Source organism: Artemia franciscana, unplaced genomic scaffold (genome assembly GCF_032884065.1).
Source record: "Artemia franciscana unplaced genomic scaffold, ASM3288406v1 PGA_scaffold_131, whole genome shotgun sequence".
Lineage (NCBI taxonomy): Eukaryota > Metazoa > Arthropoda > Branchiopoda > Anostraca > Artemiidae > Artemia > Artemia franciscana.
In genome coordinates, this window is record NW_027062626.1 from 487,345 (window position 1) to 511,145 (window position 23,801).

Consider the following 23,801-nt stretch of genomic DNA (forward strand, 5'->3'; position numbering starts at 1 on the left):
GAACTTAGCTATCAACCGCGGAAAGATCGTCTCAAAACACTCTGTGTGCCCGGGTGGGAGATATTCTCACCAGACCATGGAATATTAGTTGCTCCGTTTGCTAGCCCTGTACATAGTGTAAATAGTGACAAAGTGAATTCTGATAAACTAACAAGTATTGATGAACTTTCTTATTCGTCCAGCCCTTATTCGTTCAAGTCCTTCACAAATGAAAGCGCCGATCCAACTGACGATAGTAGGTCCTGCAGCACTGATAATAACAATGTAACAGTAAACTTGTGTGAAAGTAAAAACAGTAAATTAACAGTTACGTCCCCATGCCCCTCTGCATTGTCCCTCAATAGCAGCTCCGTTTACCTCAGCTGTAATTCACCCACTTCAACTATAAATGAGAACAATAGTGTGTATAACCAAAAGTTGCCTAGACACACCCGAAAACTTGTAAATATTATGATAGCTAACGTCGATGTTATCACCAATAAGACGCCAGAACTGGCAACAGTGCTCGAATTAAGTCATATAGATTTTGCAACTCTGACAGAAATTAGCCCTAAGAATTCTTGATTTCAACTGACAGAAGCCTCAATCTGCCTCACTGGATATAACATCTTCAGCAATCTGTCCGATCCAAACTGCAGAAGAGGAGTTGCTGGTCTGGCTTCCAATGAATTCCAGGTAAGAGAAATTTCTGTCCCTAATTCTTACTTACCTTGGGTTGAAGCCACTTGGGTGTCCCTGTCCTTACCTAACGAGATGTTTGTCCTAAGCTCAATTTATAGGAGCCCCAGTAGTCCATGCCAGCAGTCGTCTCAAAGAGCAATTGCTGAAATGACGCAATTCAAACTATGCAACTTCCCAAAGGCAACTTTGTTCATGACAGGGGACTTCAACCTCCCAAGCGTGTTCTGGATAGATGGCCAAGGTATGACCAGGTCAAGCCCTGAACAAAACCCACTAATTCAAGTCCTTGCTGATAATTTTCTGTACCAAACAGTAACCGTGCCCACAAGAATGCGTCTGGGACGAAATCCTTCAACACTCGACCTGGCCATAACCAATGATCCAGAAAAGGTGATCAGGACACAGACTCTCAGTCCAATTGGCTCAAGTGACCACATGCCAGTCCTCTCATCTATACAACTCAACTCCAAACCATCAAAATATACTAAGCAATCCTTTACTAATTACAAGATGATGATGGAAGAGCTAATATATGCCAATCTGGAAACTCTTATCTCAGATGATATGGAAGCTTCATGGATAATCCTAAAAAATACCCTACTCGAGAGCCAAGCCAATCATACCATCGTGACATGGAAAAAGAAACCAAAAACTCTACCTTTCCTCACCCCAAAAATCAAGAATCTATGCAATAGGAAGAAACAACTTTGGGAGAAGTTTGTGAAACAAAAAGCAACAACCGTATACGAGAAGTACAAAATCACCAGGAATCTCCTCAGAAAAGAAACGCGGAAACTCACAAACGTGTAACTACGAAACGTGAACATGTAAACGTGAACGCGTAGTTACACATAAGAAACGTGTAAACTGCGAATAACATCTGGCCAAAAATGTCAAGGAAAACTTCAAGTTATTCTGACAGCATATCTCCTTGCGTAAACCAGGCAGACACTCAGTACCAGACCTGGAGAATAACAGCTCAGTCTCTTCCTGCACATCCAAAAAAGCTAACCTTCTGAATCAGCAGTTCATCTCAGTGTTTTCTAAGGGTGACCTCCAATCAACCCTCCCACCAGCAGAACAGGCTCACACTCCCTTCCCAAAGTTACACTCACCAATCAAACTCGAACAAGTAACCAAACAGCTTGAGGAGCTTGATGCCAGCAAATCGACTGGATATGATGATCTGAGTCCACGACTGCTGAAGAAACTAAGCCCTGCTATTTCAGCGCCCCTGGTAAAATTATTTAACTTGTCGCTAACACAAGGAAAGCTTCCAAGGGATTGGAAGAAGGCAATAGTCATCCCAATTCATAAGAAGGGCAGCAAAACTTCTGCAGCAAACTATAGACCTATCAGCCTTACCAGTGTGGCATGCAAGGTCATGGAGAGAATTGTCAACAAACGCATCATTAACCATCTTGAGGCTAACTCACTCATCAGCACCAGCCAGCATGGTTTTCGTTCTAAGAAATCAGTGGATACAAAAAATCTTGAGTCTTATAGTCTTGTAACTGAGCTACTAGAAAAAGGAGTACCAGTGGATATAATCTTGCTGGATCTAGCAAAAGCTTTCGACAAAGTTTGTCACCGCTACCTCATTCACAGGCTATGCACCCTGTTTCTTAGTCCAGAAGTGATCACTTGGATCCAAGATTTTCTGAGGGACAGAACGCAGCAAGTGAAAGTGACCACTGGACCAAACAGTGACGCACTCTCTAATGAAGTCAAAGTCACCAGTGGGGTCCCCCAGGGCAGTTTCTTGGGCCCTACCCTGTTCATTATATACGTAAATGAGCTAGCCCTTATCACCAGTAATGAAACCACTCTCTATGCGGATGATTCGAAACTCATAGGTCCTGCTAATACCCCTTCTGCCCGTCAATCCCTCCAAACTGATCTCAACCACATGTGCTCCTGGGTCAAAAGATGGTTGCTGGAATTCAACGCTGAAAAATGCAAGGTCATACGCTTTGGACACAATAACCCCCAGCAACAATATCTAATGACCCAAAACCCTGGGACTCACCACATACTGGAGCATGTTCAGAAGGAGAGAGACCTTGGAGTTACTGAAGACTCCCAGTTGAAATTCAGCTCCCACTCACAGAAGATCTCAGCCAATGCTAGCAGAGCCTTATGCATAATTAAACACAGCATTACCAGCAGAACTAGACATGCAATCACCAAGCTCTATAAAGGACTGGTAAGACCGCGTTTGGAGGTGGGGACCATCCTGGACACCCCTCGATTCAAAAAGGACAAGGTAGTTCTTGAGCAAGTCCAACGAAGGCCCAGTAAGCTGATTGCCGGTATGGAAAACAAGCCCTACAGTGAATGGCTGAGGGAATTCGACCTCCCCTCTTTAGTCTACAGGCGGAAACTTGGGGATATGATCCAGGCACACAAACTCCTCTCTACCAATCAAGAAAATGAGCTCCTGGAGATAAACCTCTCTCACATAACACGAGGACACCCAAAACAAATCCGCAAACTTCATGCAAAGACTGGAGCAAGATGCAACTTCTTCTCGAACCGGATTGTGAACCTCTAGAACAACCTCAAGGAGAACACTGTTTCTCCTGAATCAACAGATGTATTCAAACGCCGTCTGGATGCTGAGTGGAATGACAAACCGTGGAGATTTGACTGGGATGCACCAGAATCTTCCATCAGAATCTAATCAACCATGTATGCAACCGTCATCATAAAAAGTGATTCAACAGGATCAAAGTCCTTATTTCACTCCAAGCTGTGATTTAAGGCAATGTAAGGTAATTTTTAAGGTAAAAGCGTAAATAGGTTGATGCCAACAGAGCTGCTAAGTCTCAGAGCCAACATTAAACACTGTTAAAAGAGTTAGCTGAATACTTATCAGAACCAATCACAGCAATGTTGAGATGTCCCTCACTTAAGAATGATTAGAAGCTGGCTAAAATAAAGCCAGAAAGCTTCCTAAACAACTCGTTGTTAACACAGGACCTTGCAAGTAATTACTGGCATTTAAGTCTCCCTTGTATTGTATCTAAAGTACTTGAACTGTTTAAAGTACGAACTGTATGATCATCGTTCTAATGTTTAAGCTCATATTTTTTTAAAATTATTATCTTGTGTATTTTGTAACCAGCTACAGGTTTTTGGTTTTTTCTTTTCGTTTTTATTATTTATCAAACGTTGGGAGGAAGGATGTTTCTGAAATATAGTTAAGGCTTCTAGGGGAAAAAGTGAGCCTAAGTTCACCTAGGATAAAGAAGTTTATTCAATATAACACAATTCAAAATGGAATTACAGTACACTTATTCAGTAGACAGGGAATGGAATTACAATACACTTATTCGGTTACTTTTAGGGTAGACAGAGCCCAGGATGGGCTCTGCCTACCCAAAAAGTAAAAATACATTGCAGTTAAAAATAAAATGCCTCAATATCGAGGGGTCACCCACTTTCCACCACCTAGCGTAGATTTTACTTGACCTAGGTGACGAGATAGGTGATTAAGGTAGAAGCCGCGTTCAAAAGCTTATCTGTTCAGATTACTAAAGGATGAAAACAGTTTTCTTCTTTTTTTTTGTACCAAATAAAATAACCTTCAACACATTATAGGCTATGAAGGCAACGGTTCACTGAAATAATTGTTATACGAAATACTAATAACTGCATATACACTTTTCCTCGGTCTTTCCTGGTTTTATAATGCAACCGTTTGGGGTGTTTAATATGTTTTAATCAGTAATTATAATGAAACAAATCCAACACTATTAAAACGTTGTAAAGTTTTTATATATTTGTCCCAAGACAACACTTCCTTTACATAATTACAAAAGAAGAAACAGCAGCGGGAATTAACCAGTTCATCCATTTAATTAATTTGGGAACCCATCAGTGGACTTGAATTTTACCACATTGATAAACTTGACAGTTTTGGCCCTGTAATGTTTTAGGATTAAAAATTTTACAATCTGGCTGTAAATGTTAAAATAATTCTTGGGCGTCCACGGAAAAAAAGGACGGGGGACTTGTGGTTCGTTTGGAACACCAAATATTAACAAAAAGTGCTGCATCGCGTAATATTCGTGAGAAAATTATACTTTTCTGGAAAGCACAAAAAGCTTTGCCAAACCACAATACTCCTTAGAAAAAAGTTTAGAACCCTACCACTGTCATGAAAATATGTGCAGGCACCCTTAATTATGAAAATACTTAGAAAGTGAATTTAGAAAATGTGTTGAAAGTTTTTCTGGCTAGTGGTTTTAGTGTCAAAATTAAATTATCGCTCATTGCTTTAAAACAACAAACAAATTTCACTGCTTTCTTTAGTTTGTAAATTGGAAATTTTGTCGAATAGATAGTATTTTTGAAAACTTTGTAGAGCCACAACTAAACCCAATTAACAGGTAAGTCCATCTGGATAGTGGAAGCGTCAACTTTCAAGTGTCTTGCTTTTTCAGTCAAGATTTTCACTAGCCAAAAGACTAGTTAGTCAGTTTCGGTTTTATTTTCTATTGGGTATTCCCAACTGGCGTTTTCCAAGCAGTTAGTAGTAACGAACTATAAGTAAGGAACAGCTCGGCCTAATTGTAATTAAAACTCTAAAAACGGAATTTCCATAATGTTCATTTTTAAATTTGGAGCTACCAAACATAGCCTACGAGTCTCAAGAATTTGCTCGATACTTGGAAAAGGGTGATAACACCCCTTAAAAAGTTAAGGAATCTTAATAGAAATCAAATTATTAGATTCAGTGTATCAGAGACCCTTTTAAATGGGTTTCAAGCTCCCATCTCGAAAAATGTGGATTTTTTTCTAATTTTTTTGCCAGAAGAATGATCACGGATGCATGTTCGTTTGTTTTTTCTTCTTCTTCCTAGACGTTATCTTACCAAACCCACTGTTACAGAAGATTGGGAAAGGGTTTATTTAAAAGGAAACTAAAAGCTCTAGCATCCTTTTTAAGCGACCAAACAGATTGGAGGGCAACTAACCCCCCCCCCCCTCAAGGCCCAATAGTCCCCAGAGCCAGCCGATAAAAATTTTAAGATAGCCATTTTGTTCAACATAGTTGAAAGGTCCGACAGCTATATCTTTAGGCACCCCTCAGACCATGAGGAAAGGACTGCAAGTTGTAAAATTTGACCATTCTTAACGCATAGTATATATTATTGGAAAGAGTACATATATTATTTTTTTTTTGGGGGGGGGAGGAGTTTCCTTCGAGGAAAATTTTCCGTTGAGAGTGGAGTTTCAGCGATGAGCATTTAAGTAGAAATCTAAAAGGGGAGGGGGGAAGTTGACTAAACTTATAAACGAAATTTTTTATTTATCTTAGTTTTTCTGTGGCAACTAAATATGCGTGTGAGATTTTTTCAGGGTAACATTCAGCGGGGTTAGAATTCTCTGAGAAATTTTCATGTGGAGGGAGATTTTCCAAAAGAGAAATCCTCCATGAATATTATCATCCGGAATGATTCTCCACTGAAAATGCTCTGCGGTAGAGGATTTCCATTGAAGAAAGGGAGGGGATGATCGGGAAATTCTTTCCAATAGGAGGGGTTTTTGGTATAAATAAAAAAAGATCAGACATTAAATAGAAAACTTATGAATGAGAGTATACTAAAGAAAAATTTTCAGGCAGAATCACGAGCGAGAAATCTTCTGGGGGAATTTTCGAAGATGTTAGAATAGTTCAGGGGTAATTTCCCAGGGGAGGAGAGAATTGTTTTTGCGAGAATCCATGTTGTAATTTTTCCAAGAGGGGATGATACATGTGTAGGGCAGTTAAGTTTCCAAACATCATTTGAAAAACAAACAGAAATGAAACAAAAAAAACAATTTTATCTGCTGACAGTAAGCAGCAACATTAAAAGTCAATACAAATAGAAATTGCTCCGTATACAAGGGGGCTGTCTCCTCCTCAATACTCTGTTCTTTACGCTAGAACTTGGCCTTTTGTCCCAATTCTTAAAGAACGACACTTGAAACACAAGGAATGTTTAATTAGAATAAGGAACTTTTCAAAAGTGGTTAAATTGCAATCCTGAAGAGAGGGGTATTGAAGAGGAGACATGCCCTTTTATTTATGGAATAATTTCTGTTAATTTAATTTAAAGTTGCTCCTTACATTCAACTGAAAAAAACTTGTTTTTTATTTAAATGCAGGTAAGAAAAGACGGGTTGTGGCAAGCGTTCGATCCACATTGACGACTCATTCGCGTATTTTCTGTAGTAGCTATTTTTTCTTCAGTACAAACTAGATCTACGTTGCATGGGCAACGTGAGGTGTTGCGGCAACCTTTGCTCGGCTTCGCCGAGTAAAGTGTTACGAGAGCAACACTTTGGTTTTGTTTCCTCGCTGCGACTAAACGCTGAAGTTGTTAATCTGTAAGGATGCTAAAATACATACTAGGTACACCAACTCGCAAAAGTTGCAAACTCCTCATTGCTAAAGATGATTGTAGCCTTACAGCCGATTATTACTTACAAGTCCCCTACATGTCTTACCACTGGAACCAAATTGGTCTTACCATCAAATACAACGGAAACAAAAAATAGGTACACCAACTAGTAAGAGTTGCGAACCCCTCATTGCCGAGGATGATTATGAGCTACCAGCCGACTGTTGCTTAAAACTGCCCTATATGTCTCACAATTGGTATCGGCCTATTTTTGGTTTCAGTGTGTACCTTACTACTGAAGTTGTCAACCCCTTTAAACTTTCAAACTGGTATATCTCATGAAGGAATTTTTGTACAAAAAAATGGATGACATATACTTTGATCAGCTCATCAAAAGCTATCGACTGCCGTCAAAAAAAAAATCTATCTGTCTTAGTTCAAAAGTTGACTTGTTTGCCGTAGGCCAACTTTCTAACGTCATCACTTAGAAAGGAGCAAAGGATAAACTCTAATTTCTTTAGCAATGAGAGAACTTTTAAAGTTTAAGAGGCACATCTGATACCATTTCTCTACCGCAATCCCAAGTGCGAAAAACCGAATGATAAACTCAGCTGAAATCACGAACAGAAATGGGTAGAAACAATAGATGGCAGCACTTTCGGACCCGTGGGAAAATGCCGCTTTTTTGCTTCTCTAAATTTTTCTATTTATCACTCAAAGAAGATATATTGGCTGTGGGGCAGGGTAACTGTCGCATATATTTAACACTTATAGATTTTAGTCCATCTTCAATTTGAAACTGGTGCCTGCCTGCTTGCCTGCTAGAACGGAGTTTTCCACTCGAAAGCAGAAACATGGTTTGATGAAACGAAAGCTTGGCTGCATAACTTCAGATAGTCCTCTCTGACATAGGCTATACAACTCCTCTTCACTTCACACACTATAGGCTCTGGCTCAAGGACAAGCAAAAACCATCCTTTTTGGCCCCAGGCAAGAGTTCTACGAAGCTTTCCAAAATGTAAAGTCATATTCATCAATCCGGCCTAAGGTCCACACTTTCCGTAAAAACCGCAGAGGTTAGACCCTTACCACTTTCTAGGAATAAGCTGAAATCGGGGTGCTAGGAACAAAAAAAAACACGACAAAACCAAAGTGTTGCTCTCGCAACACAATTAGACTTTCCTCCCCTAACGCTATTTCTAATTTATGATTTGAGTCAATTTTTATCTGGCTTGATTGTTGTTTCAAATAATGTGTCGTTAGTTTATTGGGTGTGAACTGATTTTGGATTAAGCTGTATGTTATTTTACTTAGGTTTTATTGTTTAGAAATTGTTTTGTAGCCTAATTAACACTTTAGAGTTGTTGCTTTTTTGTTTCGAAGCAGTTCTAAAGGCTTCGACAAATTCAAGCCAGAACTGATTCTCTTTTTATAGATGTGCCTAGACTATTGTAAAATTTAAGATGAGGCACTACCATGTTACAATTCAGCTGACCCAGAGGATCAGAACGTTCAGAAATGAATTCAGTGACACATTTATACTCTGGGGAAGGTATTTTCAATGGGTAAAATTCTAGTTTAGTGACTTGTTGCTATCTTGGAAAGGGGTTAGGCTAGGAAAATGAAACTTGGGGATTTTTGTAAACTAGCCCCTTTTCAAGATAGCCAAAAGTCACTAAATTAGAATTTTACCAGAATGCTTTTAGATCTGTCAAGCTGGCACATTTTAAAACATTGAAATGAGAAGAGCGTTCCCATAGAAGCTCAGAAATACCTTCCAAGAATTGGCCTATGTTTTCGGCCCTAGATTCTTTAGACCACTGAACATTTCATTTTCCTAACCTAAACCCTTTCCAAGATAGCAAATAAGAAGCAAAACTAGAATTACTTTTAAAAATATGTTTCTAAAAATAAAACATAACCCTTTCTATTTTTAATTTATGCCTTTTTTGCCCTTTGTTAATATAATATTTTTTTTAACTTATTTTGAATTTCAATGTAAGGTCTTTATGGACCCTGAAATGTTTTTGCATATCTTTAAAAAGTAATAAGTTGGGAAGCTGGAAACAATTTTGTTGTACTTTATTCTAGCAGAAGATCTATTTTGCAAGGTTTCACTTTAATAACACATATTTTTTAAGGTCATTGAAGGTCAGGGCCCTCCAGATAGAGCAGTAGTAGAGGTAGGTACTTCAAAATATCTTCCTTGGACATACTTTAGCCTGTAGACCCATCCCTGAAAGTTCCATTTTCCTAACCTACCCCCTTTCTGAGATAGCAAGAAGTCAATTAACTAGAAATTTACCCATTTTTCTTATTTTTGTATTTAAAAAACGAAAAAGAAACAATTCTTAATTTGCAATATGCTTAATAATTGTAGTTTTATACATTTCAACTTTAGATCCACTATAATGTATAGTCCAAATAATATTGGCCTATTCCACATGTGTTTTCTGGTTGTTGATATGATCAGACCTTTAAATGTATGGGTACACAGGTTAAACAAGAACAATAATGGCTTGAAGTAAATTTTGCAATTTTTAAGATGATTTGTAAATTCTCAACTCAATTGGATCATAGGCTAGTCAAAGCCCATTGATCAAATGGAATTATAATCAAATAGTAAGCTTTTAACCAATATTTGACAATTTTCTTAGTTAAATAAAAAGAGAAAAATGTGTCATCTTTCAGGGTCCATAAAAGACTGAAAATTAAATTTTAGATTTAAGCAACTGTTATATTGAGAAAAAGCATAAAAACAATTGAGTGGTATATTCACTTAATTGATAGCCCAGTAATGGAAATATATTCAAATTCAATAAAACTTGGTATCAGTTTAGTCAGTGATCACTTAAAGAAAATGAAGTAGGTTCTTATAAGGAGGACTAAAATATGAAGTGTGTTCTTGTGACGTTCTATGAAGTTGTGGCGTTCTTGGCTCCTTTCAAAAACTATCGCTTTTCTCTGTCTATTTTCTTTTCTTCTCTGAGAACTAATCAACAAAATAAATTGAACCAGAACTGTGAATGTGTGCATTGCTTTCAAGTATGTTCAATTGGAATATTTAACATGCCCTTCAACTTCTATGTGGGAAGGCATTTAAGAAAATATACAAGGAAATCGATGTCAATTACTTTCCTAATCTTGTCGAAGAAAAATAACACATACAATAGGTACTTTAAGTTTTTTTAGAGCATAATAATTGGCTAATACTAAATATTGCCTAAAGATGACCAGTTGCAATTGTCTTCCTTGCACCCGGGTCATAATCTTAATTTTAACCCGATGCTCCTTTAAACATTGTTCCTTTAAAGTAATGATCTCATGTCCATAAAAAGTATCTTAAAGTCGGGTGTTAAACGTGCTAGGAGTGGCCACATCGTGACTCAGAAACCATGTTTGGCTCCCAACATATGACATTTAGCATGCGGACCTATGTTGTATCAGCGCCATCTTTAATACACCTCAAGGTAAATTCTAAAAACATAATCAGGTCTTGGAACGTTGTGGTTGTCACCATTTCAGAGGGATTAATTTAGTGCTCCTTTTTTGTTCATCATGTACTTACTCTACAATATCATTTCTACTGTTCATTTGAGGGTTGTATATAAATACATACATATAAAGTGAATCCTTCGTTATTAAGCCTCTTCATTATTACGATTTAAAGAAGGTATTGGACTAATAAAGAAGAAATTTCTTTATTTCCTAATTTCTTTTGAAGAGGCAAAGGTTTATATTTCCTTAGCTTTCTACGTTCTTTGGTTTTACTTTATTAGTAGTATATCAGAAATAATCCTATTATTTACTGTGTAAATTTATTTTTAGAAGAAACACCTCATGGCGGAGAGAATGTAATTTGGAAGCAATTTGGTTATGTGAAGGCTATTGGAGCGATTGGAGGCTTTTTAGCCATGTTAGTTAAACAAGCCGACATAAGTTACTCCAGTCATCCGTTTGTTAAAATAATACCTTCATTGGTGTTTTCTATTTTGGTGTTAGTGGATCTTGGCTGTCCTCTGCCAAAACCTAGTAACTGCATTTCGGATGATTTTTCAGGAAATGCAAAAAACTGATTTTCTTACTTCCTGAAGCAATGAGAAGAGAAGAAAAGATGGGAAATTACCTAAAATATTTAGAAAAATTAGCGATTCAATCAGATATATTTTTTAATCCAGTACATTTTTTAAAACCTGGGAAATTGCAGATACTAGGTTCTGGTGGAGCTTTTCGACTCCGATTGCCAACGTATCCCAGTGCCAAAACCTAGTATCTACACAATATGGAGTTTTAAAAAAAGGGATCTTTCGTATATGAAAGCAGTTGCATTACAAAAGTAACAAAACTATCTATTTTCTCTTCGTTCGTCACAGAACTGTTCTTCCTCTTCGTAGGGATCATCCTCGTCGTCAATGAGATCCATGGATTCTGAAACTGGTAATGATTTCCAAAACGTCTGCCGGTTCTTAGGCATCATGGGGCACAACTTTTTGACAATCGCATCCTTCTTCTCTTTAAGTATCCCTCTCGGAACTCTGTTAACCTCTGGCAAACGTTTGATGTCAAACTTTGGTTGCAGAAAGTCGCACGACTCCATATCTTCGTCAAAGTCTGTACGATAGTAGAGTAAGCGGGACCCTTTTTCAAACTTGGCTTCGACAATGCTTAATAACTTTGGCAGTACACATTTTTTGTTCATTGCTCGCTTTCGTGAAACCCACTGCCTAAATTCACATAGTTCCAAAGCTGTGAGTCCTTTTCTTGACGTTGACACGCACTCCACAAAATCTGGAAAATCGTACACTTTCCCTTTTTTCCGCATCTTAGTTTCAATGTTGCCATGGACCCCATCAGCAGAGTTGTGAGTATGACCTTTAGTCAAGTATTTCAGTGTCACAATTTGAGGTCCGTTTGAACTGTTTACAATCTGAACAAGTGAGGTGTACAAAATCCAGTTTTTATTCTGACTAGTACAGTTGTCCATCCAAAATACGAAATCCTTAATGTCACGCTCTGAAGTTGACGAAATAACAGCATAAAAAGCGTCAACAATGTTCTCGGCTGCCCTGCCTCTCAGTTCTTCGTGCCATAAAACGCAGTAAGAATGACCTTTTCCTACTGATGCTGGGTCAAACTGGTTCACACGGGCAAAGGTATCATTAAATACAACCAGCCGACTAAGAAAAATAGCCTCTTTGTTTCCAGGCATATCAGGAAGTAGAATAACCTTCTGTAAATCCACAGCAAACAGACTTTTCCCAGAATCGCTGCTGCAGCTGGCTGCGTCTGATTGATAGACATGTGTAGCTTTCCTAGCATGTTCAATGTGTTTCTCCCAATCTTTTTTCTTTGATGCTTCGTGATCGTCAGAATCCATTTCTTCTATGTCATTTCCAACACTTTCAGCCATACTGTACTTTTTTACACTCAGGACAAACATCACATGCTGGCATTTTCAATGATATGTTCATTATCTTTACCTGGCGTCTGTATGTCTCAAGAGAGACCTTCAAAGTTGGAAATTTCTCACAAAAATCTTGATGCATGATATTGAGGGTCAAAGAAGATGGCAAATATTTGATGTTTGGTGCATTTTTACGACGGTAATGGGGCGTAGAAGGACCGGAACTATTGATATGGTTCTTAATCTGCTCGAGGTTCTCAGAAGTCCCCTTGTTATGAGGTGCTTTCTTTCCTCTGTTATCCACAACATGCTGGTTGACAAGACCAAGGTTTACCTTTTTACAGAGTTCAGTCAACTGAGAATCAGTTCTGAATCCAGAGGTATTCATTAACATCTTCTTGCAAACCTCTAGCTTTACCACAACATTCTGTTCCATTTTTGGTAGGTAATAATGCCTTGATTCATTTCGTTTGAACATCTTTCCTTTTTCGTTGTCAGCATGGACAGTTTGCCTTTTTATAGGCTCTAGTCTGATACATCCAGCTAAGAATTTACTTCTGGAGGCATAGCCTTCTGCCCAGTAACTTTCCCAGACTTGTTTTCTAGCTTCAATGTCAAACGCTTTGCAGTGCTTCTTGCAGCTGCAGGACATATCACGGAACTCTTCAATAAGTGGGTGTTTCCGCTTATTATTTTCTTTTTTGCTCTCTTCGCTTCTGTTCCTCTTCCTTTTAGTGTTACTTTCACTGCAACTGTTTTGGTCAGAAAAGGGATTTTCGATGTGCTCTTGCTCTTGACATTCATCAATTCTAACCGCTCTTTCTGAATCAATGTCTGGTTCTGGTTTTGCAACATCCAAAACCAATGGTTGTAGTTGATGAAAGACTGGTTCTGTTACATTGCTGATTAGAGGTTCGGTTTCGAAATTTGCAGCTGACAAGTCACTGCTGGAGGGCTCTTGCTCTTGACCTTCATCGGTTCTACCCGCTCTTTCTGAATAAATTTCTGGTTCTGTAACATCCAAAACCAAGGGTTGTAGTTGATGAAAGACTGGTTCTGTTACATTGCAGATTAGGGGTTCGGTTTCGAAATTTGCAGCTGACAAGTCGCTGCTGGAGGGCAAATTGGGTCTGAAAAAAAAATATTTGAGAATATTTTGTTTCAGAAAGAAGTTCCTATAGAAATTAAATAGAAATAGCACTTAATAGATTATGTTTTGCATTTGATTGTTATTTGCATGCAAAATAATGTTATAGTGCATGTAGTACCATTCACTCCAGTCAGTGCCGGAAAAGAAGTGTCCTGCGTTTATAGTACCAGTTTGGAGCCAGCTTGGTAAATGTCAGTAGTATAAATATAAAATACTAGCCTACACAATGATCAAGGTAAATAATGAGTAAAAATAGTATCACTAGCTGCCCAGTTTCGAACCAGGTTTTAACCTCATGTCCTGTACTCCTGAACTTTGACTGGATCTTTTCTGAATCAGTAACTGGAAGCACACAGTATAGAAGAGTCATTAAATAAATCAAAACAACAGACTGGAGATCTCTTTACCCTTTCTCAGCCCTTTCTTGCCATTATGGTTTAACTCCATTCAGTCTGAGTCAAAATTATGGTGTTAAACTTACCCAAATTTCTTTTCTTTTGCTATCTCCAGTGCAAGCCTTGCAAGGGTTTCCCCTCTGCTGGTTCCAGCTCTCTTCATCTTTCAAAACATAAACTTAAGCTGTTTTCTAATCATTATTGATGATGCTGTTTTTCTTGTCAATATTGATGATGCTGATTCATGTGGTGATGCTCACGACATCTCGAACGGTAGTTACTAGGTTTCTAAAGTCAGATACCTCTAGCAGGTACTAAGTTTCAGCCGTCAAATTGTATATAAACGTAGATACCAGGTTTTGAGCTACGTATTAAGTACGGACTAGGTTTTGGCTGTGGGATACTTGGGAAAATGTCTTTCGTGCCTGTAGATACTAGGTTTGTCCGAATAAACTATAACAGATGGAAAAATTCTGATCACGCCATTCGAATCGCCGTGCCTGAATTACTGACCGTCAATACTTAACTCAAAAACGATTTTTTTTTGTAGTTACTAGGTTTTGGCAGAGGACAGCCGATCTCTGCTTTTTATGGTGCTCCTTTGAAGAACCCATACCACTGGTGAGTAATAAAATTGATCTTTTTTTGGGGGGCCGAGTAATTGTAAAATTTCGGTTTGCTTGGATTTCTTATGGATTTATAATTGCTTTGGCATTATAGTGGCTTCCAAGATTAAGTTTATTTTTTGGTTCTTATTGCAGTGAAAAATTAAATTTAACTGTTTCATGGTGGCTGAAGAATTAATATATTCAATTTTTATGTAGTTTTTTTTTTCACTTTTAATTAAGCGTTCTATAATTTCCATTGAGCTTTACTCGTAAAACCAATCGAAAATTTTATTAATAAAATTTCAAATTGTTTCAAAGTCTGGGTGCTTTACATTTTGATATTTGAGACTGATTATGGGGATACTTAGCCTATTAATACTTTCTACTTGTATTGCAAAGATTAATGCTTATTTTTTTTTAAGTAGAAATAGAACAAACAAAAAACTATTTTTTTTTTAAAGTTAAAGAGCTATATTAAAACTAAAAAAGAATTATAAACTTACTCACTAAAGGAATTACACTAAAAAATGATTAGAAACTAACCTGAATGCAGAAATCCAACATAAGTCGATATGAAATTGTAACTCAAAACAAACTATCTAATAAACTTCAATTAAATTTATTGCCCTTGACTTTATTAACCAAAAATCACTATACAAAAATTTGTACAAAGGAGAAGCAACTCGTCACGTCATCATGGTATTGTATGGGGAGTATTGAAAATTCAGCTTAGACAGTAATTGAAGGTCTTGAGTCGGCAGTTTTCTCCCTGCTTTGCTGGTGGACTGCAGAAGGGCCAGTATCTTCTCTGCGTAGAGTGCTGGTTCTTGCGGCTCCTCTCCTTGCCCTCTATAGAGGAAGGAGAAAATAGTAAATGATGTGTAATCCTTTGCTCTAAGTAGAATTTAAACTTTCTTAATCTTAGTAAGGCAGAAAGTTTTGAATTAGTGAATATTACCGTCCGTAAATATTTTCTTTGTGTTTTTTATTCTTGCTATAGTATAGTAAAGGAAATATGTTCTTCACATTTATTTTGCATTTGAGCTTCTAGTGGCTCATGCCTAGCTACCCATGTCCCCAAACATATCATCGAAATTCTTGTAATAAAAAAGTTGAATCAATATTCTTGTAAAAAAGTTGAGCCTTACAAATTCTAATTCCTTAGTGTTCGCAAAATTCCTATTTATTGCTCTCTCAAAGTCACATCAGATTAAACTGTCCACTCCACCTCACTACACTAAGGTGATGAAGCGGTGTCAGCTCACGACAATACAGGGGCACGAAATCTATTTTTAAAGTCTAAGGTGAAAGGATTTGTCATTTCACTGCATTTTCAATGAAAATACAAAAAGCCTTTCCTCCATAAAATACTCTCCAACATTGCCAATTTGCTTCAAGTATTCGATGTGAATATCTTTTTTGATGTATAGATTAATATTATTTTAAGCCAATATTTTCTAAGCGAAAATATTATACTTTTTCCCTTGAATATTTGCTTCTTTTTTACGATTAAATAACGACTAATAGCTTGTTTAGCCTCCTTTTCAAATAGATGCTGCTCGCTGAAAATGAAACGAGTCAAAATAGTTTATAATTTATAGTTTATAAAAATTTATTTATATAGTGTATAGTTTATTTATAGTTTACAAAATAGTTTATAAAGCTTATATAATTTTGGGTTGCTGATGGACGGCGATTGAAAGCGATTTAATACGAGTCATACTCTTACAGTAAAGAATATTTTGACGGGATAAATATTTTTATTAATTTGTGTCTGAGAGAATCATGCCATAGCATGAGGTTGAAGGTATTTATCTAATAAAAAGATCTTCGGTAGGTTAAATTCGGGTATGCACACTTTATTCTTGGTGGGGGGCGGGTATAAAAAATGAGGCTTACCTTTGGACGTCTTTGAGACATATAAGTTTTTAGGAAATCTTGTTGTGTGTACATTCAGAATCTAATGGAAGACTGATTGGGAAGTTCGTTCAATATTCGTCTCTTTTTATACCCCTTTGGAGACAATTGAAAATTACTCGATTCCCATTGACACCCAAAGAAATCCTGATCTGGTTGGCCCTTGTGGGTTTTTTAAGCACTATTAGGTAAAAACCAAATCCTATGACATAAGAACCAAAGAAAACTGATTTGGTGGGTCCTCGAAGTTTTCTATAAACAACAAAGAGAGATAAAACTCTACAAAAAGAACTAAACAAAACTCTACAAAGAACTTTCATTCGAAGTTTTCTTAAAGACTATTACGTAGTAACACCTCAAACTCTATTATTTAACGATTAAAGAAATCATGGAGTAAAGAATTCCAGCAGGGTTTTTTAAGGAATCAAAGAAATTATAAGTTAACAACCAAAGTAGTCACCCCCCCTCTCAATGACGTTAACATGTACATGTATCTTTTAGAAAACATTCCCTGTGATGTAACGGACATCTGCGCCTTTAAGAAGTTCAAAAAAGTGTTAGGTGGATAGGGATGTTGTCGGAGGTATTATACTGTCGCTACTTTTTTTGAAATAGGGGGAAACCCCTAAAATTCAAGGAATATTGACAAAACTCACTCCATCAGATTCAGTGTACCCGAGTACTCTGCTTTAGAAGTTTCGTTTTTTTTTCAAGGCTGATGGCGTTCAAGAAGATCGGGAGGAGACGGATTCAATCAACCAGGGTGTGAACAACTACCCAGATGGAGTATTCCGAACCATCAAAGACATCCGGGGGCGCATCGCAATTATCTGCTTGTTTTTTGTACCCGTGATGTTAGCTGGGTTTGGCAGAGGGATGGCGTCACGTGAATTTCCAAGGTAAAAATTTTTGTTCTCAACTTCTCACCTTCAATTAGGTAAGGGTAAGGTAGCAAAAAGAGATTACTTTGCTGAAGGAAACATGTTACTAAAATAATGCTCACCTTCTATGATGCCAAAATATCGTCAACTGATTTTCTCTGGACTTCCACTTTCATTTACTATTTTTAATTTCTATTTTTAATTATTTTAGTTTCCCTTTTCTCTGTATTTACAAGCCTTCTATTTTGAAGTATTCGTAATGACAAACCCATCTACATTTTCATCAACACGTGGTCACCTCTGTGATAGTTGTGTCTCCCCCACCGTAGGAAATTTTTCATCTCCATAAAATTCCCTACCAGACACCACTCACTCTACTGGACAAAAGATTAAACATACCCCCTTCCCTACTTTTCTTCTTTTGGTAGTACTTGTTAATGTCAGTTTAATATTAGAAACTGCAATCATGTTTAATTTCGGTCTTCTTCTCAAGTAGGAGCATACAAGGATCGCTCGCTCTGCGAATATGTCAAAATTTGTCATAGTGTATTCTAATGAGCGACATGCGTAGATTTTTAGATAAAAGGACGCTATGCACGTCAACCATTCTCCATGAATTATTTCGGAGACTGAGTCAACACTTCCAAAGAGTGTTTGATGTCTATTGGATCTCAAATTTTGAATTGAGGGAAGGAACAGAGATAAACAGAAAGACTATGTAGATCGATTTATCGAAATCATTGTATATGAGTTATCAAATAAATGTTTTTGTGTCTTCCTGGCTATGATTTACCTGTTGTTTTCTTTTTATCCGAACGAAATTATTCCTCTTGTTTCTTGCAGTTAAAGAAATAATCAGTAAGACCAGAGAAATCTGCAAAAACATTTATTAATATTTTTTTTGTTAGTAAGAATTCTTAGACCACACTGCTATTTACAGAATTTAAGAGAGAGAAAACAGGTATAATTTTGTTCCACTGTTTTGTTTAAATTATACCCGTTTTTCTGTTAAATTTTGTATTATTTTAGTTTAGTACTCTGATATTCAATGTTGACATATAATCCAATATATCAATATTAACTATGGCACACCACTTCCGAGATTGCAGGAAACTGGAAAACTAACTTTTTTTTCATAATTCCGGGTATTTTTTTTTCACGGATATTATATTACTTTTGTCCAATCATATTGCAAACAAAGTTTTCTTTTGTTTAATAGCTAGTTTCTTAAACAATTTTTACCAGAGCTTAATAGATAGCTTCATTTTGCAAAAGTGATCTAGTGTTTGCTCTAGGCAATGGGTTGTAACTTTCTTTGTTGGCTTAACACTGATGTTTTGAGCTTCTACTTTTATGTCTGGAGTTTTTGCAAGTTATCTCTTAATATAGATAGATGTTGGTAGACTGTATGCTGGCATTTTCTGGATTTTTTATTTATTTATTTATTTTTTTGTATAGAAAGTATAAATATCAGAAATCATACAATTTGGATCTTTCTAAAAATTTGAAGATAAAACAAAGGCATCCACACTTTCTTTTAGAAGACGAATTATGGCAAAAATGCTTTAACGGAGGGTTTGAAAATCAATTTTGGACCTTATGTTTTAAATTTAACTCAATTTCCCCGGTATTCTGCTATAAGTTAAGCCACGAAACTGACTTATGGTCCTGAAAATATTTGGCTTCTCCAAATTTTCAGAGAAAATTTTTACCTTAAATAATTGAAAATATTCTGTAAAGCTCAGCCAATCGCTGATCTGAAAACATTCATGTTATTTTATCTGGCGGGTAACTAAAGCTAATATTTCTTCGAAGTTTTACTCTTCAAAGTTTGGATGCTCACAAAAGAATACACTTGTTTTCAATATGCTTGAAGCCTGAAGGCAATTTAGAATTTCTTTTTATAAAGATTGTGTACAGTCAGTACATTCTGTTAAAATTTGAGGAATTTTATCCGTAGATTGGTAAGTATACCTCGTTTGTCTAAAGGCTGGATGGTAAGGTTGAAACTTTCAGGAAGTTTTTTTGGGGGGTGGGTAAGGCACTTTTTATCTTGTTTTCAAACGAACAGTTTCAAGAGTAAATATTGTATAAGAAATAAAGCTTCTAAAACCAGGGGAAACCGGTGGGCAAATTCCTGTATTAACTCTACAGACTAGGTTGTTAATATAACCTTATGTTAACTCTGTTTCACCTGAATCTCAAGACTTAGGACTCATTCAGTATTCAGTAATAAATTTAACTAAGTGTCATCTCATATTACTTTTGCCCCAAACAAAAGAGTCACAAATCAATATGTTTGGGGAGGGGCAATAGGTCTGATTGACTAGCTGGTCGTTTTTACTGGCTATGTTTGACATTCTGGTAGAGATCGGTAAAAACAAAAGTAAAATTGTGTTAAAGTCAACAAAACTGGGGTAAAACTGTTGTGTAATTCCGTTATCTCCATTTTTTTCCAACTGGTGGAAGAAACCGGATGGGATGTCTTCACTCCCTTTCATGTGTTTCTGTCATCCTGGATTTGGAAGATTAATTTTGCTGGCCTTGTGGAACTATAACCGGAAATAATGATTCAGATTTAATCACTTAAATTTCGGGAGTCGACAGATTCTTGCATTGATTAATTTAAATATTGTACCCATGATTAATTTTAATATTGATTCATTCATGATAAATATTGATTCATGATGATGATTCATGATTGATTATGGGTGATGATTTATGATAAATATTGATTCAAATGTTGATCATTTAAATATTTATTCAATGTTTAAATATTGTTTAAATACTGCTTTATAACCACTCAAACTTGATGTTTGGTCCAGTACAGTTGTTTTTCTTTTAGGAATGAATAATTGCACCAGAAGGCTATGCTGCATTTTATTGCAATGGAGACTGTTCTTTCCCCCTAAATGCTCACATGAATGCAACAAATCATGCTATTGTCCAAACTCTAGTACATCTTTTAAATCCATCTCGAGTTCCAAGACCATGCTGCGCCCCAACAAAACTAAGCTCGATATCTGTACTGTATTTTAATGACAGCTCCAATGTAATATTGAAGAAGTATAGAAACATGGTAGTCAAAAACTGGTTGTCACTAAAGCAACTGGCTTTGGAGTCAAATCCTGAGTCTTTCGGAAAACACGAGATCGACTTATGAGCAGTCCTTTTGAGCTGAAGCTATAAAAGAATTTTATATTTTGACCTTTTGATGTATAAATTTTTTATTTTACTTTTTTATGTGTTTCTATCTATGTATAATTCTTGGAGAATGAGAACAACTCGAGGAATATATAAATGATATATATGAGAACTATGGTCAGTTGGTAATTTTAATTATAATACTTAGAAATTCATTATCTGCATTGAGTATTTCGAACGACCTAATCACGTGGAAAAGGCTTTTCTTTTTCAAAAGTAGATGTAATTTTCAAAAGAAAAACTACTTGCGAAAATGAGCCTTGGGTGTGTCCGTTGCCATGGCTGTCTTAACCATTGCTCATAGATGAACTGAATCAATTCTAAGGAGAGCACTGACAAACTAGCCTCCCTTTAAATGTAAATATCCATGGAAATTAAAATGACCAATCTTGTTTAAATGTTTTTTATCAAATGGGGGACAGTATTAGCATATTATTTTCTTAACCTTAATTGCATCTCTCAAATTCTATCAGTAAATGGATAATAGTTTATGTAACCGTCTTGACAAGCCTTAAAGGTGTATCTCGAGATCTACGAAGAAATTAGGCTGATGAAGCAGAGTGTTATTAATAACAAAGATTGATTTTTTAAGAAGAAAGTGAAAATAGAGTCAGATGGGGGGAGAGTATACACAATGGCGTCGTTTTTTCAATTAAAAAAAACGAAAAAAAAGATTTTTGAGTAAAAATACAAAAAAAAGATGTTGTCAAAAGCTAGGGTGTGGCAAGAAATCTAGGAAAGAGGTAAAGACCCTCCCCCTTCAAATTGACACTACTGAGGATGCACCAATGTGTAAACCATAGCGACGTTAAATAATGCGACGAGCTCGTCGCTCGTATAAGAAAATAATAATTGTAACTTTAAGATGCTGCTCGTCATTTTTCTTGCTCAATATCACACCAAGCAAAACATTAACGACTCGGGAAAATTTTATTGAAAATGACAAAAAAAAAATCGTTTAAAGCAAGATTTTGGCTCAGAAGACTTCTGGGTCAGTTGCATAAAGGATGATAACGGATAGAGCTATGTAACCAATATACACAATTAAAGAAAGAAAGACAGAAAACGAAATAAAAGAAAAATGAATAATACACATAAATATTTTACTCTAGAATCCAGTTAAAGCAAAAAATCATTTAAATTGGATTAAAGGAAAAAAGTTAAAAAGAATAAAATTAACTATCGATATGTTAACATGAGGTTTTAGAACTGTGAGGTAAGTATGGGTAGCGAATTTCCATTTTATAGATTTACAGATTAAATTGCTCAATCAATAATTTCACACTGTCTAAAATATCAGATAAGAGTGATTCCAGCTCGATGCTTGTGATACCAGATTGTCCATTAATTACTTGATCGCTCACGAATTTTTATGCTGTCATATTAACACCGATTCAAATTAAAGGACATTTCCACATCCACACTCTTGTTTTTGTCCTTTGACGCGAGTAAAAAAAAACTTCGTACTTTAAGTGGCGCTGGGTAATTCAATTCACTGTGTAAGTTGAGATACCAACTTCCAAAGTAAAGGTGTTCATATTTTTACGTCCACGCTCCAGATTTTCTCGATTTCTTGCAATGAAGAATCCGACTTCAGAGGCATGCTAATATGATTCATGAACTATAGTAGCTCTAGATAATTAATTCATTGAGCATTGCTAGGCTATTTCTCCGTCTTTGTCTCGCTTTCTCCCTCTCTCTCTCTTTCTCTTCTCTCTCTCGCTCTTTCCTTTCCTTTATCCTTGCAACAGGATAACACAAATTTCAGGCATCAGTACCCACCCACAATCTTTACATTTCCATTATATAGCACAAGCTTATTTCTAAACGCATTCATTACCGAGAAAGGGAGCAGAGCTCTAACAAATTACCGAGAAAGGGAGCAGAGCTCTAACAAATGGCCTTGCATTATAATAACTGCAACATGAATGCGTTTAGAAATAAGCTTTTTCACGCGAAGTCGACCGAGTAAAAACAGATTTTTATTCATCGAAAAACAAACGTTCCTGAAAAACATGTATTGTTTTGTGAAGTAAGGATAATGAACTTACTGTTATAGACTGAAAACACTGCTCATTCCCAACTTTGTATATAGACTGCAAGTGTTTCTGTAGGGCCGTACACAGAGTGGGCTTGACCCCTCCATCCTCAGAAGTCATAAATTGTCTCGACTTCCTGGGAGGCTCTTATCCAAACTATTCGGCAAAATTCGTTTTCTTTTATTTTTGTCCCAACCCCTACGTTATGAACAAAACATTGTGGATCTTTTACATACACTATAGTTAACACCATAAGAAACATGGGCAAACTAGATATAGGATCAAGATAAACTCAACAGATTTGAACAATTCAAACGTAAGAATGTTAGTATTAGACAGGAAAAAATAAATTTTTTAATTGTTGGGCGACGAACTCGCCCCTTGTCTCCGTTGAAAACACCTATTTAAACGTCGATTTGATGCCTTATGCGCCATTAAAGGCTCTTTATTATTCTTTATGTCCCTTTATTTTAATATATAATAAGCAAGCTGCTCACCAGACCAAATTTTTATTATTGCTAGGCCTTTATTTGCTTTTTACCTAAGTGCGATTAATAAGAGCCTTAGTAATGCACCAGTCGTGGACAGTGCAATCGGTGCAGGGCCGTTCAAAGGGTGAAGGGGTGGCAGGGTCAAGTTGCCCCGTTGCCATTACTTGGGGGCGCCGTGACTGGGGGAATGCCACGGCTAGGGCTTGTGGGTCTCATTATCTATGATTAAGTCGTGAAAGGGGCACCATGATTATTGCTGTCCCGGGCTTCACCAACCCTGGGAGTGACCCTGAATCAATGTGATGCAAATTCACAGAAAAGATAGAAGAAATCTATGTAAATCAGTCATTATTTTATACAAGAACCTAAAATTACCGAGAAAGGGAGCAGAGGCTTATAAATCGCCTACTGACTAGCAGAGACTAAAGACTACTGTAGCCAAAAAAAGAGCTGTTAAAGGGTTCATTTAAAAGCTAATATTTATACCTAATCGCTATTTATAAATTTGACTTGATAGCACATTCCCACAAAGTGTACTTTCGGTTGTTTCCTCCATTTTTTCTTGAAATTAAATAATAAAAAAAACTAATTTTTTTAGCTGAAAGTAAGGAGCGACATTAAAACTTAAAACGAACAGAA

At 36.6% G+C, this 23,801-nt stretch overlaps 1 protein-coding gene across 3 annotated transcripts; it reads left to right on the plus strand.

Moving 5' to 3' along the window:
* Positions 1–8,282: 8,282 nt before the first annotated feature.
* LOC136041289 (uncharacterized) lies at positions 8,283–20,744 on the plus strand. 3 transcript variants are annotated; one of them, XR_010620998.1, is made up of 5 exons: positions 8,283–8,369; positions 10,902–11,070; positions 14,573–14,643; positions 17,262–17,446; positions 20,274–20,744. XR_010620998.1 is itself a non-coding variant. In XM_065725899.1 (5 exons), the coding sequence occupies exons 2-5, from the start codon at positions 10,988–10,990 to the stop codon at positions 20,281–20,283; spliced, it is 384 nt and encodes a 127-aa protein (XP_065581971.1). In that variant the 5' UTR covers positions 8,283–8,369; positions 10,902–10,987; the 3' UTR covers positions 20,284–20,744. The 3 variants fall into 3 exon arrangements, 2 of the variants coding, with proteins under 2 accessions (XP_065581971.1, XP_065581973.1); XM_065725899.1 differs by having other exon boundaries at positions 10,902–11,105; XM_065725901.1 differs by lacking the exons at positions 8,283–8,369; positions 10,902–11,070 and adding an exon at positions 8,463–8,625.
* Positions 20,745–23,801: the final 3,057 nt, after the last annotated feature.